Genomic DNA, 19,646 nt, shown 5'->3' with positions numbered 1-19,646 from the left:
CTCCTCCCTCAACAGGTCTTCAATTGTGATGAGACAGGCCAGTTTTGGAAAAAAATTCCAAAGTGGACCTACATCACATGCCAGGGCACAAGCCTATGAAGGATAGGCTAACACTTGGTCTATTGGAATGCCAGTGGGAATTTCAAAGTGAAGCCCCTACTTGTGTATCGCTCAGAAACTCCCTGAGTGTTCAAGAAAAACAATATTATCATGAATAAATTGCCTGTGACGTGGAAGGCCGATAAAAAGGCGTGGGTCACGAAGCAAATTTTCGTTAAGTGGGTCAATGAAGTGTTTGGCATGAGTGTGAAAAAATACCTGCAAGAAAATCAAGTGCCTCCTGGTAAGGGACAATGCTCCTGCACATCCTATTGGCTTGGAAGACCAGTTGCTGGATGAATTTAAAATCATCACAGTCAAGTTCTTATCCCCTAATACCATTTCTTTCATCCAGCCCATGTATCAGAAAATCATCTCAAACTTCCAGAAACTTTACACAAAGGCATTGTTCCAAAGGTGCTTTGAAGTGACCTCAGACACTGAATTGACCCTAAGAGAGTTCTGGAAGGATCACTTCAATATCTTCAACTGCATAAGCCTTATAGATAAGGCTTGGTAGGGAGTGACTTCCAGGACTATGAACTCTGCTGTGAGAAAATTGTGGCCAGATTGTTACCTCTAGAAGGACTTTGAAAGGTTTGAGGCTGATCATGACGACCCTATGCCTGTTGTGGAATCTATTTTGTCTCTGGGAAGTTCATGGGCTTTAAAATGTGAGTGGCAAGGATGTGAAAGAGTTAGTGGATGCCCACAGGGAAGAGCTAACCACTGAGGAGCTGCAAGACCTCGAGCAGGAACAGCAACAGACAGCAGATGAAGAATCCGAGGATGAGCAGGAAGAGAGAGGGGATACTATGCCTACTTCAGTGATTAAAGAAATGTTTGCGAAGTGGAGTGATGTCAAAAATTTTGTTGAGACATACCATCCTAACAAAGACATTGCAATCCATGCCTCTAACATGTTTAATGACAACGCTATGTATCATTTTAGGCAGATGTTGAAGACGTCAGAAACTAATGTCTCTGGACAGTTTTGTTGTGCAACAGGGGTCCAATAACTCTCAAGCTAGTCCTAGTGTCAGTAAAAAACAAAGGTGGGGAAGTAACCCCAGACTGTGCCACTAAAAAACGTAGAGAAGTAACCCAGATAGGGTCTTGATAACAAGTCCTCCTTTTCCCCTCCTCTCCGTCTTCCATACGCCAACAAGAGTTCCATGAAGGTAAGTGATGTTAAATGTTTATTATTCATTTCATTATTCATTTATTATTATTTCTCATTGTTTTCTGTCTGTAAAACTGTTTATTCCCCATAAGATGTATTTTGTTAAAAATACATTATTCCTTATGAGAATTATTGTTTCAGATATCGTTAGAAGTTCCAGAATGGATTATGTAAGAAAACAGAGGTTCCATTGTATCTTTCTTATGCAAGGCCAATCTGTAGGGGGCTGCATAAGAAGCACAGAGGTTACAATTGGTATTTAGGCTTCTCTGTTTATCATTTGATAAATGTTTAAGGTGTGTATGATTAAAACATCAATTCATGCCTGTATAGCTTACTCTTAATTCATCATGCTGAAAAGAACAGTAGTTACCAAGATTTAACTCGTCACTGGGTTGTAAATTTGTTTAAAGTTGAGGAAATTGTCAGGAAGTTTACAGTGGAGAGCTTTGCAGATTTTAGTGCCCTTCCTCCTGATTAGTAATGTGGATCCTGCAAAGGAATGGATTGTACTCTGTACTAGTACAGGTGTCAGCCTTTGGTTTACAAGGAATTCCTTGCTTCCCTTAAGATTGAACTGCATAGGGGTTAGTGCTGTCAGTGCTCCTCATGTGGTGTACTGTAGGCATTATTTAAGGTTCATTGCATCATCCCTTCAGCCTGTAGCTGCAACCCCTTTCATTAATACTGCACCTGTGTTCATAATCTCTTTCTTCTATCTTACTTTCCAGCCTCTCCTAACATTTTTTCCAAAGTGCAACTATGAGGTTTTCAAGCATAAAGTAATAACACAGCCAAGCGATAGAGGAAATGTCCTTCCCATGTTTGTATATTTGTTGTAATTATGCGTACAGTGCAAATGTTACATTTTTTTAATTTTAGTGACTGCATATTATTTTACCTACTGTTAAAATAAGCTATATCTCCCCGCCGATTAGGCGAGTTGGCATTCAAACAAAAAAAAATCGAATGGCTACCTGGATGACTGTCTAGTTTACCTGTTCTCCACCAGGTGTGTTTCGAATGTTTTAGCTCTTGTCAGAATTATCCTTGCCGCCATTGCGGCTAGGTGATTGTTGGTATTCTATGAAGTTTGGCTGTTTTATACCTGTTTACGGTATTGTAATTTAATTTTCCTAGGATATCTTCCACCGGAAGTAAAACCAATAACATCAGGCTATGTAGGAATGTTTTGGTGTAACCAGGATGGTGAAATTGGGAGTTGATCAACATTCCTTTGTACTAGCAGGGGTACAGGGTGTGATTTTGGAACTACTAGATTTGAAGAATGTAGGGAATTGTTCTGAGAAATTATGCCTAAATATGTCAGATATAGGAAAGACGAACTAATAGATTGCGAAAGCAATTAGTTAGATCAGGGCTTAAACCTGTCAGGCTATCCCTACTCAGACTAGGCATTTTAGTAGGCTAGTACTATTGACTTCCATTGTAGCTCCGCCTTCTGCTCCCCATTTGGTTCAGGAAAAGCGTAACGAGAAGTTAGAACATTAACTTATTTTTAGTTCTAATACAATTTGAACTTAGTTCGTGATGGGAACGTTCCGAATCCCTCCAGTGTGCGCTCATTTTTGCGTTCCCTGTTAGAAGTAAGGTGTTGGTGCCCTCGTCTGTACGTAGCCCGAGCCTAGGACTGCCCTGCGACAGTTGGAAACGTCCGCTGCCAGGGAACCGGGTCGGTTCTCTACTTCGCCCTTTTCATGGTCTGAATCTCGTTTAAAGCGTTCGCCAAAGGACCGTTAAAGAGTTCACCTACGGGCCGTTTCGGTAAGTGTTAATGCTCACTCCGTAGGCGCATTCTGTCGTCTTCAACACCTAGTTTGAGGTGTTAGCATGCATAGGCTTCATAATATGATATAGGTGTAGACATTTATTGCGATGATATCTGTAGCGAGTTTTACATTTAGATATGTCGACTTGGCCGACTGTTTATCTCTCATGTTTTGGTTATTCTAAATTCTTGTATGCTAGCAGATTCCTTTTTCTTCGTAATGCTTGTTTTTGTTCTTTGCGTGCTTCCTCTTTGGCTATCGGCAAATCTCTTACTACTGCCTTGATTAATGTTTCTCTTTCAAGTCTACACTGTCTGTAGTATCTAAAGTTCTCGCCGAGTTAGATATTTTAGCTTCAGAGATTTCTAACTTAATTTCTTATAGGAATGCTTTCAAGTATGTACGATCGCTTTTGGACGAGGCGGGAGCGTTGTAGTAACTCCTCTCCCACCGCCTCCCACTTTTGGCGCCTCGTTCTCGCTCTCCCTCTGTAGACTCTTGTGGACTGCGGACCAGGGTTCCCAGACGTACGATAATTATCGTACGAGTACGATAATTTGACCCTCTGTACGATAAACGATTATTAATCAAAATACGATAATTTGAAGAGATTCGGTACGATAATTTGGTTTGATACATCTGGGAAACCTGCTGTGGACATTGTAGACTCGTGTGATCGCAGTTGACTCGTGCGGAGTGTGAACTTGGCCGAGTCCTGAGTCACTTAAACTGTCTTGCTCTCACTGAGTCGTGGTGTATTCGTTACAGCACTTAGCTGCTGTCACCTCTTATTGACAAGTGTCGCTTTTTGTCGCCAAGGGTTGCGGAGAAAGAGCAATCCTTTAAGTTCTTTGTATACCTCCTGTCAGCAGCTGTCTCCTTCCGTCGCCCGCTGACGGAAGAAGAGTTTGAATGGAATTGGAGGAACTCGTTTGGGCCAGTCGGATTTGTTGCCACACTATGCCTTGCTGTATCCTAGCCACAGAGAATATATCTTAATTGTCTTAGCGTATTTTGGCGCACCCTAAATATTGGAGAAGAGAACCAACGCTTTCTCCAATTTAAGAGCATGTCGTAACTTTTCTCTTCCTCAGACACAATCTCCCTTTGTGTCTGCCTTGGCTTGTTGTCTTGTTCTTTTAAAATCGCGGAGAGCCGAAGACCGCCTTTTGCTGTACAACACTTACTGGTTCTTTAACCGTCTTTAATAGGAGGTTCGCTTTCTTTCTCTTTCCTGTTGGGAATGAACTCGAGACTGACAGACATGCTGATGGATTTTCAGTCTAACTTGAGTTATTATCTTTTATTTACGTTGTCTCGTCTCTGCAACTTCTTAGAGAGGTGGAGACGCCAACCCAGCGGGAGTTTTTCGCGAGGAAACAAGTAACTCATTTCTGATGCTGCAGGGTAATGTCCTCATGCTTATACTCACTCTGTTTGGAAGAAGTGAGAATCCTTTTGCAAGTGTCTGCCATATACTTGTTGGTTTTCTAGCATGGTTTTAGTGCCTTTCCAAAGAATGGTGAGACTTGTGGTACACATGCAGAATGTATTCATTCCACTTACCATACATCCACAGTCATGCAAGTTCCTTCAAGAGGTTTATACTAGAAGGTATTGCTGTTCTGTGCACTTTGTTTGGGTTAGTGTGCAGCCCTCTATAAGTTATGTCAGGGACTTGTTGCCCATTGGTAGATGGTGTCGACTTCAGGAGCAAGACACTTCAACTGAATCAGTTATTCAAGTTAGCCCACTCTGTCAACAGTATTCCAAAGGCCAAGGACCTGTTGCTTCTTCTGGCCCAATTTCTTTGCACTATATTGTTAATTTTTTACATCCCCATTCTTATCTAGTGATGTGGGGATGATATTTAATTATGCATGCTTGTCGGTCAAGATGAATAAGCATGTGCTGCTTGAAGATTTTAGACCAGAAAGAAACTTCCTATACGGTAAGGGCTTTTCCTCATTAGGAAACATGGCCTTACGGGTTATTTTCAGATAATCATGCTCAATTAATGTACGGTTTCAGCATAAGAATTACGACTTACAAATTACTTTCATTAAATTTGTAAGTAATCCAGAACCAACTTTGACTCCAGGACTGTAGGAGGGACACTTTAACCAGGAATTGTCCATTTGGTTGGTAAACCTAAATCGTCCATTTGGTTGGTAAACCTAAGTCCAAGTTTCGGTCTTTTCCCTCTGGCATGCGTCATAGAATGGTCAACTACACCTGGTAAAACTTTTTAGATGTCAGGGCAGTGGAAAGACATCAGGTTGCATAGCAGATTTATTCCTAGTCAGAAACAAAGTCTTTGTGGGAAGTGTGCTGCTTTGAGTGACATGAAACAACATATTGGTTTGATCATCCACTCTGTGGAAGGACAGTGTTTTAGCAATTGGGGATTCATAGAACAACTGCCTACAAGGGCCCTGACATCTGTAAGTTTGGCACTTGGTGTGGATTTAAGGAACACTCATATAGCTTCCTAGCATGTAGATGAACAGGGACAGCCGAATGATTACTACTACTTTGTTGGCCCTCAGGCTTGAGCAATGGATGTTTCCTTAAATTTTGCCTAATTCAGACTCATAGGCCTGCTCCTTGTATCTACTCTGAATTCTATTGAGCAATTTCATGTTCAAGAATTGCTTAGTCTCCTGTAGAGCCCTTGTAGCCTCAGGGCAAAACTTTTCAGAATTTCCAATCCTCTTGGTAGATGTCTCATTCTTCTGTTGAGAAGAAATTAACTCTACTTCATAATAAGATTTTCAAGTTATCATAGGATCTGCCCTTAATTTAAAACTGCCATGGCCTGGGGTCAGAACCAGTGGTCTGTGTGTTGCTGAGGGTACCATTCTGGAGGAATTTTCAGCACCTGGAAACTTGTAGACATCAATGTTTTTTTTGTTTAGAGGAGATAAGACTTTTCACTGTCTACTTCCAAAGTTATCGTTCCATACGTACTTTCCTCGGTATTGCATCAAGTACTTTTAGATCTTGCTGAGGACCAGCTCTGTAAGGTGTTGAGATTGAAGCCCCTTCATCTCTATATCATCTCTTTCTGGAGTTTAGATGTGGGTCTAAACTTTATCTGAATTTACTGTAAAACATTTTATTTAGCAGTGGTTAATAAGTAAATTTACTGTCAGCACCCTTCTTTAAGCTGGTGTAAGGGAATGCTATTTTAGCTTTCTGCCTTAGAGCTGAGGGTGATGTTAAGGCTATGCTTTACAGTTCCCTGTAAGAATTCCAATTTAACCCCTTGGGGGGGAAAAAGAGGAACTTCTCTATCCTGCTGGGCATTTAAATTTAAAGGTTAAACCTAGAACATTTTTATCATCCTTTTAGAGACCTTGAACATCTTTGTCAAAGGTAAATGCTGGAAGAGGCAAAATTAACCTTTGGTTTTGTGGTTTTAAGAAAACAGATGTTGTGGTCAAAGATTAGCCTGGAAGAGGCAAAAATCAACCTTTTGTTTTGTGGTTTTAGAAAACCTAGCTGTCTTTGCCAATGGTTAACCTTGGAGGCAAAGTTAACTTTTTGTTTTGTGGTTTTAGAAAACCTAGAATGTATTTGTGAAGGTTAAGCCTGGAAGAGGCAGGTTAACCTTTTGTGTTGGGATTTTTAGAAACTTATAACACCTTTGCCAATGATTAAACTTAAGGCAAAGTTAACTTTTGTTTTGTGGTTTTAGAAAACCTAGAATGTATTTGTGAAGGTTAAGCCTGGAAGAGGCAAAGTTAACCTTTTGTGTTATAATTTTAGAAACTTTGTCAAGGAACACCAGGTCCTCTGTGACATAATGGATAGGCTAGTGCATGAGAACTAGCTCCATATCTTCTACCTTATTGAAGTTAAACATTCATAATGTGAGCAGCAGTTGCAACCTCATTTAGTGTTAAGTCAATTTGTCACTCCAGAATAGGACTGATGTGTCACAGTAGAAGTACAATTCAGTTTTTGCCTGATCACTACCTTAAGTATACAGAATTGTGTCTGAAAACATTAAAGCCCTTAATCCACCACTAGTAGTGTGTAGTCTTTTCCTGAACCGAAAAAGAGCAATTCTTTAGGGTCTTTTGTTTAAATCCCGGGTTTTAATATTTTGGGAGCGTGAAGGTACAAATTTTGTATAGGAGCATACCTTTATATGGTAAAGGTATTTATTTTAAGTGACTGTCGTTTGATAGGGCTTTTGGACCCAGGCACAGGTGTCCCTCACACGGCTTGCTTTTCATGCTGGCTGAATCAAAGCGGTTTTCTCCGCAAGGCTACTCTTTGCTGCATATGTATGAGAGCCTTGCTCCCTGAATGGAATCCAACTTCTGGTGGTAGTAAAATCCACCATGGATTCCAGATCAGGTGAATGGCTGAGCGGAATTCTGTATAGCTGCACTACCCACCATCCTCTTCTTAATGTGGGAATCAGCTAATTTTAACAGTAGGTAAGATTCATCTCAAATAATATAAATTTTCATAATAAAATTTATTATTTGGATTCTTACGTACTGTTAAAGTAGACCCACCCAGCCTCCCCAAAACTTAGTGGGCTGTCAAGGAGAATTCTGACAAGAGCTAAAACATTCGAAACACACCTGGTGGAGAACAGGTAAACTAGACAGTCATCCGGGCAACCATTCGATTTTTTTTTTAAATGCTGACTTGCCTAATCAGAGGGGAGATATAGCTAATTTTAACAGTAGGTAAGTATCCAAATAATAAATTTTATTATGAAAATTTATATCTTTCTTATTTGTTAAAATTTGTACTGTAATCTTATTGTTAATTTTCTTTTGTGGTGAACAATTATTGTATAAGGCACTTATTTTATTTCAGTTTATATACCATCATATGAATCCAACGCACACCCTTCCACATAAATTAGAAGAAGAAATCCCACAACTGATGAAACTTTTGAAGTATCCTAATCAGTTGTCAAAGTCAACTTTCATATCTGGTAAGTGGACAGTGTTAGTAATGAATGTATTAATATTTGTAAATTAATATTTTTAATTTATTTTTTGCTTAACTTCTTTAAGATAGTTATAGCTGAGAAACTCCTTTCAGATAACAAGTTGTTATTTATTATTCTTTGGATACCCCTTTACACAAGTTATTATTTATTATTCTTTGGATACCCCTTTACATGATGTAGGTTGTCAGCCTTGGATTTCATTTTAGTATAGTAGTAAGTGCCCATGCTTCCTCATGTTGAGACATAGGAAGGCTATTTGGAGTCAGGTAGCTTTGGACCACTTGTGCATAATCTGCAGAGTTGTAGGGATAAGTAATTAATCATATGCTATACAATGCTCATAAATTTAACGTTATGTACTGTATTGCCTGGAATAATGGGGCATTAGCCAGTAATGGAATCTGTAATATAAAACGGTTTTTTAGAATTTTCTTTGAATTGAGACTTAATTATGGAATGTTCATCTTCAGTCATGAACTTGAATCACTGTTGCTTCAGAAGTTCAGATTAGATGTGAATTCTCTTTCATGGAAGGCAGAGAAAGTGGTGAGAACTCATACCATATTACAATAAGTCTGGGATAAGTAAACACAAAAGTTATGTTATTTAAATCTAGTTGTTAGAACTAATCAAGATAAAGCCCGGTCAATGACCAGCATCCACCTCGTATACTCAGGAGTTGCCAGATGCCACAGATTCCTTGCTTTACAATCTTTGATTGTTTTATAACTAGTTTCCAGTTGGCACTAGAAGATTATCCTATTATGAAGACCGAAGGTTTCTTAACTATGAAAAATACAAATTGATTAAAAATATGTCATTTCTCTTAGAAAATGGGTAAAAAATCGAAGTTCATAGAATGAAATATAATTATTCATATCCCTTAATTTTTCAGTTGGGTCTCGACACACTTGGCCTACTGTTTTGGCGATGTTGGCATGGATGATAGATATCATCGGCATTTATGACATCAGCGATCCACTTTCCATAGCATTTCCATGTGACTTTGACATTGAATCCTCCATCATAAACAAAAAAGTATCAAAGTTTTTTGATATCTATGAGTGTGATGACGAAGATGAAGTTTTGAAACAGCACGAGGTATGTAAAGCTGCCTTTTCAAGTTGTAGAAAATAAGTTACTGTTATGAAAAAATGTATAATTTTTTAACATTGTATGTTAGGCTGTATATCCAATTTTATACCTTATTAGTTTGAAATACAACAACAGTCAATTGCAGTAAATGGCCAAATGCAAATCTGAAGTCTCAGATGTCAGAAGGAAGATTATTCCCTCATCACATTTTCACTCATAATTTTTTTGTTTTCTTCATCCTGTATTACAATTTACTGTGCTTTATCCTTCTGATTTGTGTATTTATAAAGTGTTAGTATCACAGAATGACCATGCATGGGACAGGCAGTTGGTACTTCTATAGCCAAAGAGACCTCCTGTGTGGAGTGAAGGAACAAAACAAGAATGAAAATTGAACCCCATTCTGGTTGGCTGAAACAAAGAAATGTATTTAGCAAAAACTGACTTAATTGCCATTTCAATGTGTACCTGCAAGTACCATCCCACTAGGAACACAGTATCAGATCCTCACAAACCCATTAATCATAAAGAGCCTTTTCCATATGAAACAGACCCAGTTACACTAACCACATCTTGAAAAGAACAGTCCCACTGCACCGGCTTTGATTCAGGCTCCTTGTCCTGTAAGGTAGTTTCATTCCTCTATTTACTGAATGTAACACTATAAGTGAAGAAAATTAAATGAGCATGTGAATGGAAAAAATGAATGACACAGGACAAGAACTTTGAAAAACATGGTACCACAACCTAATTTTAAATAGGGTATGCTGCCAAGCTTTTCCAATGCCTTGTGCTGTGCCTTTCATTTCTTTTCATTCATTTGTTCATTTAATTTTCTTCATTGAAAGTGTTATGATTAGTAGTTTGTGAGAGTATTGTTCTTTTACCTCCTTTACCTTTCAATAGGTGACCTCATTGCCAATTGATCTTTGCCTGATTTTAAAGTGAGCATTTTCCCTTCTCTGTTTGTGGCAAAGCAGCAGAAATGTAATAGTTACAAAATTAGCAGGAAAATGACTTTAGAAGGGCCAGGAAATATGGAAAAAGGGGGGGAGTTCCTGATGAAGACATAACCTGATGAGAGTATGTACAGGCAGGAAGAGCATAAGAATAGAAAAATCTTTTTAACTTCTAATCTTATCAAGGGAAAAGCTGACTTATAAACTTTTATGAAGTTTTAGATACTGAATATTAAGAAGGCTTTAAGTCCAGGTTTTCATGCTATCATTATTTCCTTTGTCTGCTTTACTCCAGTGTTTGAATCACTGTGATATATCATAATTCTTTTGATAAATTTTTTATTCATGCTCCTTTCCTGCATCCCTGTAGGGGTTTTGTGCTCATCATTGCACCTCACATAATGCAGTGCAGGCATTACCAAAGGGTATTTGCTGTGTCCCTTCAACCCCTGGTTGTACTATATTTTAGCTCTTTATATTAGTAACTTAACCAAGTAATTACTTAGCTGATGATTATGCTCGCACGATATCCTAAATAAAATTTGCGAACAAGTGATTGTTATAAAGCAGGGGTGACAGATCCCTCCCACAGCAAAGGGAACTACTGAGCGACAGAAACTAACAACACGTCATCTACGCTCCTGAATTTATGTTTGCCGGTTAAGTATATCTTAGTTTTACCAGACCACTGAGCTGATTAACAGCTCTCCTAGGGCTGGCCCGAAGGATTAGATATTTTTACGTGGCTAGGAACCAATTGGTCACCTAGCAACGGGACCTACAGCTTATTGTGGGATGTGAACCACACTATATCGAGAAATTAACTTCTATCACCACAAATACATTTCTCTGATTCCACGTTGGCCAAGCCGGGAATCGAACCTCAGACCACCAGATTGGCAGCCCAGCTCGAAAACCACTTGGCCAGCGAGGAACTGCCGGTTTGCTGAAGTTTGGTGACATACCCTCATTGGTTTTCAACTGTTGCCTCCTGTTTGGTTCAATTTGCAACTTTAGCTTCTTTCTCTTGAAGTTTAGTTAGTCAGTATGTCGAATTCTAGTGCTTCTTCGTTATTGTAGCAAAGGCTGCAAAACTAGATTGACCAAGCTTTTCTATGATGCACATACCATGTGCAATAAGTGTAGGGGATAAGTTTTTACAAGAGAGCTTACTTGAAATGAATCTAAGGACTGGGACAAAAGTAGGTGGAAGCGTCTTGAGTCACCTGAATAAGTTGGAGAAGAATTAGATTAGAAAGGTGGCTGCTCGTGCCAAAAGAAGGGCCTCTATTAGTAGAGATTCTTCACCTTGGCCTAAGGCAGACTCTGGTCTTGCTCTTCCTTCTACTCCTAGTAATAACCTTTCTCCCATCCTCAGCCCTCCTCCTCTTCCCCCTCCCACTCCCATGCTCAACTCCCATGCTCAACTCCCATGCTTCTGAACCTGATGCCATTGCTAGTCTCAAGTCTAGGATTAATTCAGAATTTGGTAAGAAGTTTAACCTACTCATAAGTTCAGTATCTGAGTTAGGGTCGTCCCTTTGCCTCCTCAAGGACAAGTTTGAGAGTGTTTGTGTAACAATGTGAACAGTGATAAAGTGTCCTGTGAAGTGTTAGTGGAGGAGGTGGTTTCCTGTCCCGTCAGTTCTCCTAGATGAAGGTCACTGTCCTGCTCCCCTACACTAGGGAGAAGACATACCAGAGGTCCAAGGGAGACTGGTGGGTTTTACCCACGGGTTGCTGCCCCTTCTGTCGATCTTATTGTTAAATCCCAGGATTCGACTGACTGCTGTTGGAAAGGCATGGGATGTACACCGTTTATCGTCCTGTTCAGATTCAGAGTCCGATCATGGGCGTCATAGATGATTATATGTTGTATAATTGTTATTGGTATTTTATGCATTGTTGAAATATGGTGGGTGTCTTATATGTGGACAGCATATGGTTGATTCTAGAAGGTGTCTGTTGATGTATTTAAGTTGTGTTGTGACGTCATAGGCTGTGATGTCATAGACAAGATGGCTGCGGCGCTGGTGGGATGTAAACAATAACAGGGGGCAGAAGGAGACACGTGCGTGTGGTGTTTGGTTGGTATGGGAGAACTCTGTCCGGTAGGAGTTTTTGGGTCGTAAGTCTTGTTGTGCTGTTGATCTAAGGTGATTTCTGAAGTATACCGGAGTTGGAGAAAGCGTACAGGTGGGTAGATTATTTATTTTGTAAAGAAAGTTAGGCTAGGCTGAAATTCAAACTGGTAGCAGGGCGTGGTTGATCAAAGATGCCTGGATCCGACAGTGAACAAAGGGAGACTAGATGGAGAAGGGAATGTCCGAGGCTTAGCGGGGATACAAGAAGAGTACAAAGAATGGAAAGGTCAAGTCGAAGATTGGCTATTGTTGTATGGAGAAAATATAAAAAACCAGGCGATAGAAATGAGAATGAGCTTAAAAGGGAAAGCTCGAGAACTAGTGGAAGGATTAGATAGAGATAAACTTAGGGTACAGAGGGTCCAAAGATAATCCTAGACAAACTAGATAAAGCCTATCTAAAAGACACTGTAATGGAGAATTATGGCAGAATAAAAAGATACATTCTAATATGAAGAGAACCTAGTAAAAATATGGCTGACTATTTAATTAGATATGAGAAGGCAGCATTCGAGTGTGAAAGAGCAATGGGGAAAGGTGCTCTTGAATGGGAGGTCAAGGGTTATCATGTAATAGGGCAAGCAAATCTCACGGAAAATATAAAACAAATGGTATTATCGGCTTTTGGGCAAGAAAAGTTAGAGTACGAAACAGTGTCGCAAACAATGAAAAGACTATTTGAGGGATTGGTGACTAAAGAGGAACGGGAATGGTGGGGGTCGTCAGAAGGCAGTTCCAGTTCTGGGAGAGGGAGTGAAAACCAGAGATATCGGGGAAGATGGAACCGAGGTAGGGGAGGAAGAAATCCTATAAACAAAGAAGGGAAGGTAACAGTGTGTGCAATATGCAACTCTGAATGGCATTGGGCTATGGATTGTCCTCAGAATTTTCATAATAGGAAGAAAACTGAAATAAAATTAGAAGAAAATAAGCTGAAAACAGAAACTGGACAGAAGAAGAGGTTTATGTAGGAGAAGTTAATAAAATAGTGGAAGAGTCGTGGGAGGTGGTTGATGCAATTTTGGACACGGTGTAAATCAACAGTTTGTGGGGTATTGTGACTAGCACGCATTGTCATGTGAGTCGGGAAGAGTTGAGGAGAATGAGGGACACTAGGACAGAGTCTAATAAAGTGTTTAATTTTGGTGAGACATCTTATAAGTCGAAAGGAATAATAGAAATACCTGTGATCCTAAAAAACAGGAAGTTTTATTTGAAGACAGAAATTCTGCAGGGTGATATACCCTGGCTGATAGGTAAGCAAACCATGTGCAAAATGGGTATGACTTTAGATTTGAAAGAAAATTGTCATATTAGAAGTATTAGGGGGAATGAAAGTAGAGTTAAGAGAAGACAAACAGGGTCATTTAAGAGTACCTATAAGGAGGAGGAAGGTAGAAGAATTATTACTGGAGGATTGGAAGGGAAGAATCTGAGGGAAATTAAGAACACAATGAAGAAATTACATTTACAGTTTGGTCACAGAAGTGGAGATAAAATATGGAAGTTAACAGAGGAAGCACAATGGAGTAATGGGTTAATCGAAAAAGAAAAAGAGGAAATAAGAAAGTTACTAACAGAACTGATTGAAAATTGTGAGGTTTGTAAAAGATACAAAAGAAATCCAGCCAAACCAGTAGTAGGCTTTTCTTGGAGTAAATCGTTTAATGAAGTTGTAGCAATGTATGTGGGAGAGATAGAAGAGAGAAAATTCTTGGTAATAGTGTATATGGCAACGAGGTATTGTCAGGCCTGTTGGATAAAAGATAAGAAACTATAATAAAGACACTTTTTGAGTGCTGGTTTGCTATATTTGGAGTGCCCTCCAAAATATTGTCAGACAATGGGGGAGAATTTCAAAATTAAAAAGTAAGGAGGATGGCAGAAAAATGGAATATTAAAGTATTAGCCACAGCATTGGAATCTCCGAGGAGCAACAGATTATGTGAAAAGACTGTAGGCATGATCAAGGGAAGTGTAAGAAAGATGATGGAGGAGGAGGAAGTAGATTGGTCCATAGCATTGAAATGGGTAGTGAGTGCTAGGAACTGCTTAATGAATAATGGAAGTTTCTCTCCCAACCAATTAGTATTTGGAAAAAACCCTTCACTGCCTAACCTAATGGGAGAAGAAAGTTCAAGTCCTGCAAGCAGAGAAAAGGGATGGAAGAGGGTATGGTAAGGGACGCACTGAATGCAATGCACAAGGCCAGAGAAGCGTTTATAAAAAAATGAGTCTTAATAAAATAAGAATAGCGTCAAACAAAAACATCAGAGAACATAAATTTGAAGAAGCATTGGTAGGAGATGAGGTATTCTATAAGAGGGAAAATGAAAATGAATGGAGAGGACCTGCTTAGGTAGTGGGAGTATCAGGGAAAACAATAATAGTCAGACATGGGGATTCTTTAAGAGAAGTAGCAAGGATACATGTGACTAGGATTCAACGACGATCACCAGATACAGAAGAGATATCTGCTAGAATAGATAAATCCCATGGTGTGCAAGGTAGATCAGATGGCCCAAATGAAGGGAATGTAGATTGGCACGAAGGAGAGGAGATAATAGTAGGTGGGAGAAGGAATGCAGACACAGAAGAGACTATAGAAAGAGATGTGGTAGAGGAAACAGTGGAAGATACCGGGGAAAGTTGGTCAATAGAAGACGAGTTAATGGAAGAGATACCAAAATTCAAAAAGGGAAATAGTTAGAGGTATAAACAACAATACAGGACAAGTAGAAGAATGGACTATATTAGGTCTTGCAGGAAGAAGATCAAGCCAACCATGGGCTGATTCGTACAATGTACAAGACTCACAGTCAGGGGACAAAGGGTGGGTTAACTTGAGGGATTATAGTCGGGTAGAAAAAATTGAAGATGAAGAGGTGGCGTTGCTGGGATTTGAAAATAGAAGCATAATGGAAGCCAAAGAAAAAAGAACTTCAAAGTTGAAGAGATAACCAGGTATATGAGGAGGTAAATGATGTTGGACAAAAAGCTATGTCTACAAGATTGATAGTAACTGAAAAGGTAAAAGGGGAGGGGAAAGTATATGTAAAGCAAGATTGGTAGCTAGAGGGTTTGAAGAAGAGATGGCAGAGTGGGAAAAGGATGCTCCCACATGCAATGCTGAAATTTTAAAATTCTGTCTAACCATAATAAAGGTGAAAAATTGGAATTGTTATACATTGGATGTCAAAACTGCATATTTACAAGGTGATGAGATACAAAGAGAAGTGTATTTAAAGCCACCTAGGGAAGATGGTTGGAGGGGATCATGGAAGTTGAAGAAAACCGTATATGGGACACAGCAAAAGCATGGTATTGTAAAATGGTGAAAGTAGTGAAGGAGCTACAAGGTGAGAGAAGTAGACTAGAACCTAATATATTCTATTGGAAAAAGGACAATAAATTGAATGGCATGTTGTGTACACACATAGATGATTTTTGCTACGGAGGAACTGAAGGATTCGTAAAGGAAACGATTGGGAAATTGCAAGTAGGAGAATAAGAGAGTTAAAGATTCAAGTATATAGGGGTAGTAAAAGAGCAGAAGGAGAATAGATTTTCCCTTAATCAGTGGCAGTATATAAATTTTATAAGAGAACCAGAGGCTAGAAGATATATGGGTAATAGAGTGCTAGAACAGAAGGAGTTAACAGAGTATAGGTCAGTGGTAGGGCAGCTGAATTGGGTATCACTACATACCATGCCAGAAATATCATATGATGTTAGTGAATTAAGTGAAGCATTTGAAGAAGGAACAACTCAGGATATGAAGAAGCTTATTAAAATTGTGAGAAAAACTAAGAGCATGATGGGCGAAGTTACAATAAGTGAGATGGAAGAAGAAAAAGATTTATTGGGAATCCTATGCAATGCTTCATTTGGAAACTTAGAAGATGGCCATACTCAACTGGGTTATATTATTTCTTGACAGAGGGAAGAGGAGAATTCCCATATGGTGGAAGTCTAGGAAATCCAGGAGAGTGGCAAAATCCACCATTGAGGCCAAAGCCCTGAGTGTTGTGGAAGCTATAGAAGGATTGATATATTTCAAGCAATTGTGGGAAGAGGTAGTAGGAGGGAGAAATTTAGCAGCTTTGGTTACTGGGAAGAGGTAGTAGGAGGGAGAAATTTAGCAGCTTTGGTTAACACTGAATGTAAAACACTAATGACCGCCATCAAATCAAGCACTGGTGTAAGTAGCAACAAATTAAAAATAGATATTGTAGCAATAAGGAAACCATAATCGGGGGAAGTAAAGGAGGTGAGATGGATAAAAGGAAAGGAGCAAGTGGCTGATGTATTAACTAAAGCAGGAGTTTCAGGGGAATGAATTAGAAATTATGTAGAGGGTAAAGAGTTGGAGGATGAAGGAAATTAAGAGGGGACTAGGTTAGGAAACAGTCGGAGGGGAGGGAGAGAGAGATAAGTGTGATTATATATTGTATAATTGTTATTGGTATTTTATGCATTGTTGAAATATGGTGGGTGTCTTATATATGGACAGCATATGGTTGATTGTAGAATGTGTCTGTTGATGTATTTAAGTTTTGTTGTGACGTCATAGACAAGATGGCGGCGGCGGCGGTGGGATGTAAACAATAACAGGGGGCAGAAGGAGACACGTGCGTGTAGTGTTTGGTTGGTATGGGAGAGCTCTTTGTCTGGTAGGAGTTTTTGGGTTGTAAGTCTTGTGCTGTTGATCTAAGGTGATTTCTGGAGTATACTGGAGTTGGAGAACGCATACAGGTGGGTAGATTATTCATTTTTGTAAAGAAAGTTAGGCTAGGCTAAAATTCAATTAACGCTACCTTAACTCCTACTGGCCATTGAAAAGCCATATGTGGGATTCGGCTCTTGTCTCCTGTGCCGACAAAGCGGCATAGGGACACCTCTGACGTAGCTCATTCTTTGTTCTCCCAAGGACTAAGTGCCAGAAGCTCCATGCTAGTCACCTGTCTTGTCACGAGGCTCCCACACTTGAGAGCCCAGTCCTGGGTGCACTCCCAGCTCTTGTTCCCGCATGCCCACACTGCTCCCGTGTGCCCAGCTCTCGCACCCATGCTACCTGCTCACTCCCGTGCTTCCTGCTCCTGCTCCCGTTCATCATGCACCTGTGACTACTATGGATTCGAAACACTTGGCACCATCTTCCGGATGTGGTGCTCATCATCAGCAACAAGCTCACGCTTCAGAATTGGGCGACCCTTCTCTCGCTCCCTTCAAGGATCAGCTCGCAGAGATCCTGAATTACATCAGGAAAGCTCCTCCTGCAGGAGATACCACAACCAAGACTGCTACTGATTTATCTCCAGTTTTATCAGAAGATGAAGAGGTGGAACAGGACTCGGCTCTACTTACTGCTGAAGAGGGGCCTTTGGTGTTCGTTCGCTCTGCAAGGGGTTATGTCTTCACAGAAATCCGTCTTGCTTTTCTCACCTCTGGACCCTCATTTATTTCCTCAAGTGATGGTAGAGCAGATTGCTTCGGATCTGCAAAAAAAATCTGTGCTAGATCTACTGACACAGTCATCACATCGGCCCCCAGACTTCTTTGACGGTGCCCTTTCGTCTGAAGTTTGTACTCCTTTAGTGAGAATATGGAGGAGTTATGGGGTTCCATTTGACAACGTCTGTGAGAGAGAGAGAGAGGGTAATTGGTGGTTGGATGGGTAACGACTAAATTGGCTGTTGGTGAGTTCTGGGTTGTCTGTTGGTGCTATTGGAGTTTAGAGTTCTATGTCTTTAGTCAGTCTTTAGTCAGAAGCTGTGAGAGTCAGTGGTGTTGGCAGCAGTCTGTTGAAGGCATTGGAAGTTAGTTGAGTATTGTGTTTTTGATTTGTTGTTGGTTGTTATTAAGTTTGATGTTAATTGATTTGGAACTGTTGTGCCTGTGTTGGTGGATTTGTTGTGCTTGTGAGTTTCTGTTGAGTTGAATGTGAGTTGTTTTGGTTGAGGGTTGTTGTTGTTGGGGAGCTGTTGTGGTTTCTTGGTGTGGTTGTGAGTTGTTGAGGGTTGTTAGTGGTGAGCTCTTGTGATCCCTTGGTATTATTAGTGGGTGTGTGTGTTGCCTTTTTGTGTTGGTAGTTGTTTGTGCAGTGGGCTTGGGTTGTGGTTGTGTTTCTTTTGTTGTTGAGTTCCTTGGTTGTTGTTGTGGTCCTTGGGTGTTGTGTTGTTGGGTTGGGGTCCTTGGTTGTTGTGTTGTTCTTATAGTTGTGGGGTTGTGGTCTTTGGTTGTGGTGTTGTGGTTCTTGGTTGTTGTCTTTGTTGTTGTTAGTGTTCCAGCGACCTCGACCAGCGGACAGCACAGCATAGCCCTGAGTATCTGCAGTTTAGTGAGTACATGTGTTTGTGTTTTTTGTTCTGTGTAGGTAGGTCAATTGTCCTGCATATTCCATAGTGTAAAGAAGAAAGTGTGACTGAGGGTGAGTTGGGCAGCTGGAGTGATTAGGTTTATGTGGGGGGGATTTGCCCGCTTGTTTTTTTAAGCTGGTGATATTGCCACAGGAAGAGAACCCGTCTCAGCTTAGGTCCTGCTCCAACCTGTGCTTTCAGTTGAACTCTCTCAAGAAGCACTCCCCTTCCAAGTCTCAGCCTAAGAAGTGAGCCAGAAGTCCCTCATGTCCCAGTGGACCCAGACTTCTCTCATTCTGGAAGAAATGGGATAGCAGAGAAGCAGAGCCATGGACCGTCAAGGTATTAAAGGAGGGCTACTGCATCCTGTTTTCGGAAACCCCTCCTTTAGTCTTCTATCCCATTGCATTGACGACATACTCCAGAGGCTCAGGTATTTGGCTCTTTCCTCCTCCTTCTGAAGAATGCCATTGAAGAAATAGAAGACGTCCACACCCAGGGCTTCTACAATCACCTATTTGTAATTCCCAAGGCATCAGTGGGCTGGAGACTGGTACTAAATGTAAATGCCCTTAATCGCTTTGTAGAAAAAACCAAGTTCAAGATGGAGACGAGCCATCTGTCATGCTTCCATTCATCTGGGTGATTGGGTGATCACTGGATATGCAAGATACATATTTTCATATCCTCGTTCATCCATTATCCAGGAAGTACCTCGGCTTCGTCTTTCCGTTTTGGACCCTATGCTTCGGCCTCTCATGGCCCCTCAAGTATTCTCTCAAGTCCTCTTTCCTCTTGCCAAATGACTTCATCTAGCAGACATCAACATCAGCCTTTATCTAGATGATTGGCTCCTTCATTCCCCGTCAAAGGAAAAGTGCATGAAGGACCTTCAGACAGTGCTCCAACTATCTCAAGAATTAGGAATCCTTCTAAATTTCCATTAGTCCCAGTTGGTTCCGTCTCAGGAGATTCTTTATTTGGGGATGATTCTCAACTCTTGGACTTCTCAGGCTTTACTGTTCCCCAAGAGAAT

General features: G+C 40.3%; 1 protein-coding gene across 1 annotated transcript in view; it reads left to right on the top strand.

Moving 5' to 3' along the window:
• Positions 1 to 19,646, top strand: part of LOC135225158 (kinetochore protein NDC80 homolog) — a 137,259-nt gene that overhangs the window by 40,821 nt on the left and 76,792 nt on the right. The window contains exons 4-5 of the mRNA XM_064264392.1: positions 7,915 to 8,035; positions 8,949 to 9,154. Of these exons, the coding sequence (XP_064120462.1) occupies positions 7,915 to 8,035; positions 8,949 to 9,154 (327 nt within the window). The remainder of the gene's footprint in view (positions 1 to 7,914; positions 8,036 to 8,948; positions 9,155 to 19,646) is intronic.

The sequence above is a fragment of the Macrobrachium nipponense genome, chromosome 13, assembly GCF_015104395.2.
Source record: "Macrobrachium nipponense isolate FS-2020 chromosome 13, ASM1510439v2, whole genome shotgun sequence".
NCBI lineage: Eukaryota > Metazoa > Arthropoda > Malacostraca > Decapoda > Palaemonidae > Macrobrachium > Macrobrachium nipponense.
Note: the sequence above shows the minus strand (reverse complement) of the source record. Positions and strands in the feature narration are given on the sequence as shown.